This window comes from Cibotium barometz, chromosome 64, assembly GCF_041138505.1.
Source record: "Cibotium barometz isolate CiBa-2024 chromosome 64, ASM4113850v1, whole genome shotgun sequence".
NCBI lineage: Eukaryota > Viridiplantae > Streptophyta > Polypodiopsida > Cyatheales > Cibotiaceae > Cibotium > Cibotium barometz.
The window spans coordinates 375,140-386,580 of NC_141109.1; the positions used below are offsets into that span (position 1 = coordinate 375,140).

The 11,441-nt window shown below is 39.8% G+C and overlaps 1 protein-coding gene across 1 annotated transcript; it reads right to left on the bottom strand.

Annotated features, from left to right (window-relative positions):
• Positions 1 to 8,649: 8,649 nt before the first annotated feature.
• LOC147603189 (uncharacterized) lies at positions 8,650 to 11,199 on the bottom strand. Its single transcript, XM_086796910.1, has 5 exons — positions 9,828 to 11,199; positions 9,571 to 9,741; positions 9,341 to 9,430; positions 9,076 to 9,256; positions 8,650 to 8,976 (listed from the first exon to the last, which is right to left on the bottom strand). Exons 1-5 carry the CDS (start codon positions 10,631 to 10,633, stop codon positions 8,746 to 8,748), a joined length of 1,479 nt encoding a protein of 492 aa, XP_086653036.1. The 5' UTR covers positions 10,634 to 11,199; the 3' UTR covers positions 8,650 to 8,745.
• Positions 11,200 to 11,441: the final 242 nt, after the last annotated feature.

Genomic DNA, 11,441 nt, shown 5'->3' on the forward strand with positions numbered 1-11,441 from the left:
CTTTATTTACTAAAGTATAAACATAAGGTATTAAAATAAATATAAGTTTATAGATATTTTAAGTACAATAGTAAATATAAGTATAAATTTCATCCATCGAGTCTTACGAAATCCAAAGTCATGACCCACCACTAGCTTCATTGAGTGCCATCACCTCCTCATGAGTTTTAATGAAATAAATATTACTCCATTAAAATTTTAATAAAATATATATTACTTTATTAAAGTTTTAATGAAATAATACATAAACTTATATTTATAAGTATAAGTAGGGGTTATTTTCATTCATTTCTATTGCATTCTCTATCTCTCACTTTCTATCCACCTTGCTTGTTGCTCCCTTTACACCTTCACCATGGATTCTCATCCATGATGCGTTCGTACAGTGGATGAGTGAAACCCGTAAAAACGGTCAGATGTGGGACTAGATTTACCCTAGGTTTTGTTAGAGTGTTGAGCTAGAGAATATATTTAGGACTCTAGAGCCTGATAGCTCAGTGCTTGCATTTTTTGCGTAGGGATGTGATGATATTACTTTTATCCCTGACTCCACTTCTTGGTGGATACCCGTAGAGTTTCTCTTCTCCATGAAAAGTGATGAAAATCATATAAAGGTTGTGCAAAGCGCACTTGCACATGTCCCCCCCCTTCCGATCTACCTTTGTGCCTCTCACTTTTGAGGAGGCAAACTTGATCGATCTCATCGAGCGAGCTATTGCCTTTGCTATTTATATATTATGCTCTGATTTTGAAGAGGAGAATGATGAGGAGAATGTGGTGCCTCTTCTCACCTATGAAGAGAAGGAGCTAGAGGAGACAGTCTCTTGGACAAGCAAGAAGAGGAGGCACATAGCTTGTCTTTGGACTTGTCGACTATCCGACTATCCACCAAGAGGCAGCCCATCCTACTGAGAATGCAAAACTTGCATCATTGAGTGCCATCACTATAGATGGTGTTGAGTACTTGCTCATGCAAGATGTCCATGAGGTCTTGGATTTGAGGGAGGAAGAGCTCTACTGCCACCTTGTCCGCTAGGATGTTGATGAAGACCTCATTGACTTTGACACTATGGATGTCCCTGCTGTGGATGTCCCTCCTCCCACAAGTAACTGAGATTAACCGATACAATGGCATGAGCATGGATGATGTCTCTGCAATCATCCACATACAAAGAAGTGTTGCAAAAGCTGCTCCTGAGTATGATATCTTAGATGCAAAATTTGAGGAGGAGCTCTTTGGACCTCGACCACACATTAACCTCTCGGACCCTATACATGGGTGATAGAGCGATCCCTGGGGACAGACCTAGATGCATCAGATAGGAAACAGAATGATGAGGTTGAGAAGGTACGTAATTTTTTTTAAAATCTTCTTGAAAATTTTGATCCGGGGCCTCAGGGGCTTGGGGACCCCACACATGTAATCTGGGATGCATCAGGGGCCTCAGCGTGCTAGCTGAAGGGTGGCGAGGATGGTCTTGAATCTGTTCGGCTCGCCAAGTATGGTCCTGAATTTATAGATTCGGGGCCATCCTCGCCAGCCTTCAGCTGGCATGCTTGGAGGCTCCTGATGCATCCCAGATTACATGTGTGGGGTCCCTAGGCCCCACACAGAAAATTTCATCTCATTTGAAAATGTTTTTTTCATGCAATTGTATTTTGGAATAATTTTTTATATTTTATTTTTGCATGCAAATATTTTCCTCAGGAAATTATCTATGTCGATGAGTTTACATCTAGAGATGGTGGAACAAGGGGTGGCGGAGGAAGAGTCCATGATGCAGCTTTGAAGGCGTACATTGGCAAAATCTTCCAAGACATTATTGTCTTTCACAAAGTATGCTTACCTGATGGACAAGTCTCTCTCATGATGATCAAGGCTTTAACAAAGGGTGTGCTGCATTCAAGTCCATGCCTGTGAAATCAAGCTTAGAGAAGGTGGTGCTTGTGAAGTGCTGCAAGCTCCTATACTTGTTTGAAGCTCAGCGTGGAGGGAAGATTCATTCACTAGTTGGTCTAGGCCTTGCCACCACTGGGAAGATTGATCTTCATGCTATCCAGCTTGAGCTCGAAGGAAATTTTGTTGTAATTCCTTTGCTTAAACCTCCTACTGACTCTACTACTGAGCCTAGTTCTAAGAGGCACAAAGTTTAGGATTTTTGTACTTGCCTCTATGTCATGATGCAACTATTTCTATATTAATAAAAATATATTTTTAAAGTTTTGTTGTATTCGTGCGATCAACAAATAATATTTAATCATTAATTTAAAATTAAAATCAACAAATAATATTTGATCATTAATTTGAGATTGAAATTTAAAAAATATATTTTTAAAGTTTTGTTGTATTTGTGGGATCAATAAATAATATTTAATCATTAATTTAAAATTGAAATCAACAAATAATATTTGATCATTAATTTGAGATTGAAATTACAGTACAAGTAGACACTTGGCAAGGATCAAAAAATATATATTTTCATTAAGTAAAGCATTTACATCACGATCACATGAGATTACATTGTGAAATATACATGAGATTATCCTAAACCCCAAACTACAGCTCATCATCACCATAATCTTCCCTCCCTTCCTCATACGTAGAACTAGCCACATATCTTTATCAGTTGTTGCATACACTGTGTCACCATATATGTCCACCAAAAAAGCTTCAGCAGTCTCTTGAAGAGCTTCCAAAGCTACTGATGTCCATCGTGTGGGAGCCTCACTATTGTCAACCCAACGATGCCATCGAGATAGCCGGCTCGCATTCAAATCATCCGTAATCACCCTAACGAGGTGATGAAAAGGCCTCCTCGGGATTACAACGTCTGTTGTCTTCTGATACTTTCTGATTTCCCAAAGAGCGATGGTGTCGGGTCTCCGCACCAACTTTTGTGATGTGTGGGCGGTGGTGGGGGACCTGACCTTCACGGGATCAAACCTCTTGGTAGTCTGCTTCGTGCGAGCCATGTTCTTGAAGAAGATAAAACAAGAATTGAATAAAAACAAAAGACTCTAAACTTATATTTATAACTTTAAAAATTGAAAATATAACTTATATTTATATTTTTATAGAATGAAAATAAATAACTCTTAAATTTTTTAGTAATTTTAATTATATTTAGTAATTTCCTTATTTATAAGTGCCCCCTGATGCAACATCTCACTAATTCCCTAGGGTTCCTAGAACTTTGTTCCATGTTTAAAGTAATCTAATTTGTAAAGTAATTTTTGTAAGCGTTATGTATTTTTGCAAAAAGAAGCTTATGTATCTTATAAGCAAAAGGCTTATATTTTTGCAAGCTTCAAAAATTTTCATTAGCCCAAAGAAAAAGGAAAAGAAAGCTTTGTTATGAAGCTTTAAACCTTAGAAAAGCTTTAGCTATCTTTATTTATTAAAAACTTGTGTGAAAGCTTATATTAAGCTTTATTATAAAGCTTTGACCAAAACAAGTTTAAAATTTTTGAGGAAAAGTATATACCCTTCTCTATTGATCTCTATGCGAGGCTCACTATACTTACTATAAAATCACTTTTGATATGAGCTTTGGTCACAATTTCCCCTCAAAAGCTTTAAATTTTGGGAGTAAAACTTTAGACTTTAGAGACCAAAATCTTTCATGAAATAACCGTTAGAGGGTTAGATAAGCAATCTACAAAACTTATAAATTATCCATTATATAAGCTTTAAAAATCTTATCATTCTCTCCCTCACAAAGAAACGTTTTGTCTAAAAATTCTAAAAACCTTAATTTAAATTTTAAATTAAACTTTAGTTTCTTTATCTCAAGATCCCTCAAACACCTTTTCCATAGTTCAATTAAACTGGCCACCTTCTTATCTTATTCTTTCCTTATTTTATCAATTTTTGGTACCTTCTAACCATGTTTAATATTGAAGCATATCATTAATAAAGGATAATTTAAATTTACGCTTCTTGTTCAATTGTTTTAAAATTTTCTTTTTGTATGTTATGAAAGCATTTAAGAGAACTTTACCTAGAATTCTAGATAAAATACTTTTATTCACAAGCTTGTTTGTCTTGTGTGGAATTTGAAAAGTTATACTATCTTGGCTCGAAGTCAACATTGACAAAATGGTTGATCATCCTTCGATCCGACCACACTCTTATTGGCCCTTAGAAAAAATTCAGGACACTATATCTATCTTTTGGTCGAGAAACTCATCGACCACGAGCCTCGTGCTTGGCCCTTCCTTGAGGGATGGACATCTATTACCCTATGGGCACGTGGAATCATTTGAGATTCAACACCAAAAGTTGTGGACTTTGACATCACAGCGGTGACCCATAATGCCTTTCTCGACGCAGCATTTCTGATAATAGCTATCATTAACCTTATGAACACTTTTCCCTGTCATCTTTTTAGATTGTATGAGTAGGGCTCTTAGCACCCTTGGCCCTAGACAAAAGATGTACTTAAATTTATTTTGTTTTGAATTATAGACTATGGCAAAAAAAAAATCCTTTCATTCTTTTACGATCATGATTGTTAAAATTGTTATTAGTTACCCATTGTATTTATGTCTATATTCAAATATTATAGGTATTCAACCCTCATCAAAAAACTCTCCAAGATAGACCAAACTCAAGTAGTTCTCATGCCAAAATTTTTATGTTTATAGCATTATTACTCAATCATCGTCGCCTTACGATCCTCACCCGCCTTCGAAACTTTTACGACTCATGGCACAATGTACCCACTTAGCGTATTTGTCCGAACATAATCGTGCTATATTTCAACATTTGCTAGCATTATGACTCAATCATCACCTTATGATCCTCACCCACCTTCGAAACTCTTACGACTCATGGCACAATGTACCCGCTTAGCGTATTTGTCCGAACATAATCGTGCTATATTTCAACATTTGCTACGGATATCCACCAGTAACTCTTAAGAATACTGATATGGGATTGATCATGATCATAGACAAAAGATTAAGGTAGGTTGAACCACACCAAGAACTCCATGGCTACTAGAGATAAAGCAGCACGCTCAACAATACTCTATTATATATGCATCTTATTACACCATATAATGAAAGGCTTCTAATATAGATAGCCTTGAGCCTAGTATCCTTTACATATCATCATGCCACGTGGCAATTCCTTTTCCACATTCTTTTATGTGGCTCTTACCATTCACAATATATAGCACTTTAAGATTTCTTTCCCACACACAAATAGATCGAGATTACATATTTCATCAAAAGCCCCCTTAAGCGAGGTATTCTCACTCACCCATACACAAAGCACTTTTAGAGTGCTTTCCCACACATACATAGACTGAGCTTACATATTTCAAGACCTCCTCTTATGCGAGGTGTTCTCACTCACCTACACTTGCAAGTTCTCTCATAACACTCCTCCTCAATGCTAAAATGAGAAGTGTCCCCAAATATCCCCACATCTCAGGATTGACCCCTGAGATCTTAAGGATAGCCATGGAAATAGGGAGGGGGTAATTGCAAGTATAACACTACCGACACTAGTTCAGTTGGCACAAGGGCCAAGACTAGAGTGAAATAAACCAGCCCACATTTCTAAGTTGATCACCAAGTTCGATGGAGATGGAGACCCAATACCACATTTAAAAATGTTTAATTAGATCTGTGAAGCATTCGGCTACGTGGATGAACAAGTTAGATGGCAAACCGGACAGTGGTTCCGATCACTGAAGGTAGAGAATGAGGCCCTTAATGCAGCAGACGACCCAACACTCGCAAATAGCCTAGGTTGGGATCAAGCTGGGAAACCCCATATTTACTAAAGAGGGAATTAGTATGGTGCCCGATTTGTCGAGCCAACCATACCAGCAGAGAGTGTTCACATTTGAGACCCCGACCCACTCTCTGTTGTGCCTATCCAAAGATGGGTTAATCATGAGACCACAAGGTGTTACCACACTAGGCTCGAGCTCTATCCTAGGCATTTCTCTAAACCCTAGACAACTGCTAGCACCATCACAACATAATGCACCTCTACTGGGCCATGAAGTGCCTTAGAAAGGAATTCTAAGGGTACTTGAGGTACCCTTATCACCCTCGGTATTACCACCACAACCTCTACTACCTTAAGTCACCCTTACCACCCTCGGTATTACCACCACAACATCCACTACCTTTCTAAGGCCATGAAGTACCTTAGAAAGTAATTCTAAGGGTACGTGAGGTACCCTTACCACCCTCGGTATTACCACCACAACCTCCACTACCTCTCGAGTCACCCTCGTTTACTAGCTAACTTTAACGGAGATCTTCAAAGAAGGTGAGGAGGGGGGAAATGCTAATAATACCACCCTTGAGCCCTTCGAGTCCAGCAATCCACCCTCTCAAATCCTAAGTCACTATGTGATGGATGTTGAGATATCGAGCTCAAATAGTGCTATAACGACCTACCTGGGTGATAGCTTCCACACCTATGTCATTGGCACGGTTGGTGTGATTATGGTTGATATGTAACCAGTGGATGATAGGATGTGTGATAGGAACTTTGGAGGAGTACTAGAGTTATGGAATAGTTATAGCGCCAGCTCATATAGCATTAGGAAAATTCTGGACTCAAAAGAGGGCTGTTTCAACAATAATATAATAATAGACACATAGATTGAGTGACATGTAATCTACGAACGAGATTCACCGGTGGTGGGACCTCTGTACAAACCCACCCAAAACGTGGAGAAACTCTTATCTTCATGAAATATTAAAAAAAACCATCACCTTGTCTTAAAATATTTAAAACCGTTTTTTTGTCAGAAACTAACACAATAAAAGAATGTTTTCCACATTCCTGTGTTAGACGTGGAGCACTAAAAAATTCTTTCCACCACCCCTACAACTAATGAAGCTTGAATGCTTGGAATAGCTAGATACACATTCTCCCGGTTATTCCCTCAACTTGGTTCCACTTTTGAATCTTGAAACATCTTTGGCGCCCAAAAAGAACACACCGTCCCTCATTTCATCCTCCCTCCTTGATCCACAAAAGCGGTTAGCCCAGTCATCCACTTTCTGCTACTTCTTCTTTCTCATACGTCTGTTATTCTATCATGGCACCCGAAAGTGGACTGAAACGAGCAAGGAGCAGTATCTCATCTGTTGTGTTGTATAACATAAAAGACGAGAACGAAGAATGGATTCCCCAAGTATACAGGAAGTACTCTTGGGTCACTATGCAGCCAGGAAAACAAGGCCACTACCGAGTGAAGGGAAAGGCATCTGAAGACTTGGCCAAACATTGGAAAGGAAGGATCCTTGACTTTAAGATGGCACCAGGAGGGAAAACTGTCAAAGAAGTGTTGATCCAGCATGTATTCATGCAAAAAGAGATTAACGTGGGACCATTGGAAGGACTTCCAAGACACAGACCACATTGTAAGTGCTTGTGTTTTGTATTTCAACGTTGCAAATAAGGTGATTGATATACATTTTTCTGCCTTGCACAGATTTGTACCCATCCAACCTTCAGGAGTGGGAGCCTGCACAATGCTTGACGGGGTTCTTGAATGTCGTACATGGTGAGGTGGGGGAACTTCAATATGAAGGTCGTGCACCAAGTGATCTCGCAAGAAGTAGAACATATTTCTATGACTCATTTTATACCTTGCCCACTCAATCGAGTCGACATGGAAAGTTGGAACGTATTCCGTTGCCCGCACTTGATAGTCCGGAGTGGCCATTGCTTGACACAGAAGTGATAGAGTCATACAGGACCAAAATGTTTAATGATATTAAATGTGCTATGAAGCCTAGCATTGGTGCAAGAAATGTGCACTTAAGTTTGTTTGTTCCAATTGCATGCTTTGTTCATTTATTTTCTGATTGTAAACAATTGAGAAAAACTAGAACAACTTTTGTGTGCAAAGATGTAGATGAAGTCTGGCTTGATCATTTGTTTGACAAAGGTTGGAGAGTGAAATCATCAAAGGGAGATGATTTGATCGAATGTCGATTGAACACCTCCGACATTGCATTTCGGTGAGTGTTAAAACATTAAAATGTATTTTTGTGAAACAGTTACAACGCTTATTTGATTATTCTCGGAAAATTATCCTAATGATATTTTGGAATCAGATACTATATTGCCAGGCAACATCTGTGCATGTCATTTACTTATAGAAGGTGGCGATGGATCAACAACAACTGGGAAAGCATGGACCAAGATACAAGAGATGGCAGCCACTCTTGCTTGATAGATATAGTTATGATTCGACAGGGTCACCCATCTTTGACATTGGAAGTGGAAGAGAATTGGACTCTCGAATATGTTAGGAAGGAATTAGAAGTAGCTATTCAGAATCCTCCAGATCAATTTTGCTTCAAGCTCGATGGTCGGAAGCTAAGTAAAAGAAGAGAGCATCAGATCATTTGTAAAGATGTTGCAGCCCCACATGAATTGGAGGCACTAGAAGATATATGATGTGACCATGTATACGGTGACAATGTATTTTCCATATGCAATAAACTTATCTATTCAGAACATTGCTTTTGTAATGCTTTATTGTTTAAAACAATGTAATGAAGGCAAGAATTCCCCAATTGAATTTTTATGTACACAAAAAAAGGCTTAAAGTAAGAAAGCAAGCAGTGAAGGAACACAGTAGCAAATTTGATCCTCTGATTTTCAAATGATAAGTGTATTTACATTTGATGTTCTCCCTCCAATACATGTATAGCTGCATATTTACGAACGTACATTTGTTGGAAGAAGGAAAAAACTATTTATGGCTGGAACCCATAGGTATCGGCTTCAGGATGGAGCCAGGGCTCTTCTCCTAAGTATGGAGCCCATGAAAGAGGCTCAGACGGGCCTATCCCCCCTCGTGGATTGGGCGGGATGAAGTCCACTGGCCCGTCTGGAGGCATAACTTCAGCGACCTCGATCAATTTCGCAATCGTTTCCTCCCTAAACGTTTGGACGTCTAGGTCCACGTAGCGAGACATTGATGGAAACTGCCATCACAATTCATCAAGGCATAAATAAGATCAACATGACAATATATAAGAAGATAAACAAGCGCACAAATGCGTATGGGAGCTGAAAATGCTTACATCCTCTGAAGGGAGCTGAAAAATGCTTCGTAGCAGCAACATTGCATTAAGTGCAACCCTCCACCCACAGCTGTAGCCATCTTCTTGTTTGGGGACACTAACCCTACGGATGGTCGATCGATCCAGGGTGTCGATGTCCATGCTGAGGCTCTCGTAAGCTGCCATTAGTTTCCTGACTCCACTGTAAACAGAGACCAATCATTATCCTGATCAATCCGGACTTCTAACTCAAACAATAATATGTATCTTAATGATTTTTACTTACAGCAAAACATTTCCATGGACACCAGATGTCGAATTTGCAAGGTAAATGACATTTTCTTGCACGTCGACTAGTAGAAGACTCCAATGGGAACTGCACAATAGAATTCTATTAGTTTCAATCCAAAGGAAGCACTACATAACTCGTGTACGGTGATTCCTATAAACATCATGCGAGAGAGAGAGAGAGAGAGAGAGAGAGAGAGAGAGAGAGAGAGAGAGAGACAAACTCACTTTTCATGATATGCCAAAAAAAATACTCGGGCATCGTCCAGCTGGACCTCCCGAAACCAGTTCAGCACATCGAGGTACGGAACTGCCTCTACTACCAACAGTGTTGAGACCAGTGAATCAATCTGGAACACTCGTTGCTGTACATCCTCGGGCAATAGCGAAATAACAAAACTTCACAAGGAAACATATCAAGAGTGAGGCATCAACTTTAAGAGCCAAGAATGAAAAATTGTGGGAGGACAGAGAAAAGCGTATACCTTAAAACACATCTGAGCACTTTGTCGTTGACTTCAGTTTTGGGATCAAACAAAATGTTGATTTCTTCAGCATGAATCGGGAAATAACATCTATGCCCTCTAATATTAAAGGGTACATAGAACTCCGGCAACAAAAATTGCAGCGCCTCCCGATTCATGGCGTGGAGTGCTCGAACATTTTCCCTTTTTGTTTGCAATGCAAGCATTGCAGCTTGATGTTCCCTTTGAGCGCTTGTCATTAAATTTGCCCGAGTCTGATGCTCATGATCTGGACCTCCCTCGGTCACCTCTTCAATTCTCACTTTTTGTACAGGCCGGACATCCAAAATTTGTAACATTCGTTCATCAGTAAACGTAACTGGTCTAAGTGACTTATCGTATCTGAAACGAAGGGCTATAAGGCTGAAAAAATCTTTGTCCATTACTGTCACCCTGTGTGCGTGGGCAGCAAGAACGTAACTATCCAAAAAAAATTCGATCATCCAATCTTCTGTGGCCTCTTGCAAGCAAAACAAGGCCGATGCCTTCCACCTAAACAAAATTCCATTCTGCTCACAAATTCTCCTGGCAAGCCTCTGGAAAGGCAATCTGGGAATAGCAGCTGTCGGGTGCTTCATAAACTTTTTGATTTCTCGCAGGGCTGCCGAATGCTCTGCGAAACGCCTGAGTCTAGGCTGCGTTTTGGACAATCGGGAAGGACTGCTTGATTTTCTTGATCTTGAGGCTTTCAGAACGCCCATCTTCTTCCCAGTAGATGAGGGAGCTGCATTATCAATGGGTCTAGCTGTATGCCTTACACGAGCCATCTGAAAACGCAAGAAAAAGCAGAAAACTTTGCTATTCAGTAGTACACGATTAACAATTCACCATAAAGCGAGAGAGGGGGGCCAAGAAAGCAATATGCACTTCCTCGCGTTATGGTGAATCCATTCACCATAACGAGAGATGAAGGTCCACAGAAACACAATAATTTTTCTCGCATTATGGCGAATTCATTGACAACAATAAGAGGCGGATTATCGTGCATTCTTTGAGCTTCGATCTTGCCATAAAGTGATTTGATTCACTATAACGCGAGACTAAGAGCCAGTCAAATCAAAACAATCCTCCTCGCGTTATAGTGAATCGATCTACTACAACGGGAGGAGGGTTCTCCCGAATCTCTTACCTTTCCGTCTAGCAGTTTGGTGAGTCGATTCACCATAACACATAGAATAGTATTGAGATTCTAATGACTCGTCGTCTGCTTTACGCTGAATCGAATCACCATGACGGAGGGCAAACAGTCGAAGAGAAAACAACGGCAGGGGCAAACAGTCGAAGGAAAAACGAAACAATCAAGTATTATACAAGAAACACAAAACAATCAAGTAATACACTTTCATCACATTCTATGAGTGGGAATGGATGGAGACTGTCGTGTAGGAGGTGATTTGATTGACACCAATAAGAGGTGGATTATCGTGAATCCTTTGCCCTTTGGTCATGCGTTATGGTGAATTCACCATAACGCGAGTCTAAGGGCCAGTCAAAGCAAAACAATCCTCCTCGCGTTATAGTGAATCGATTTTCGCGAATCTCTTACGTTTGCCTTCTCCCTTGGTGATTCGATCC

Coding starts and splice junctions, on each gene's coding strand:
- LOC147603189 (XM_086796910.1), bottom strand. CDS start 10,633: ATGGCTCGTGTAAGGCATACAGCTAGACCCATTGATAATGCAGCTCCC. Junction 9,431..9,570: donor TTTTTGGCATATCATGAAAA/GTGAGTTTGTCT, acceptor TCTATTGTGCAG/TTCCCATTGGAGTCTTCTAC. Junction 8,977..9,075: donor TTCAGCTCCCTTCAGAGGAT/GTAAGCATTTTC, acceptor TTGTGATGGCAG/TTTCCATCAATGTCTCGCTA.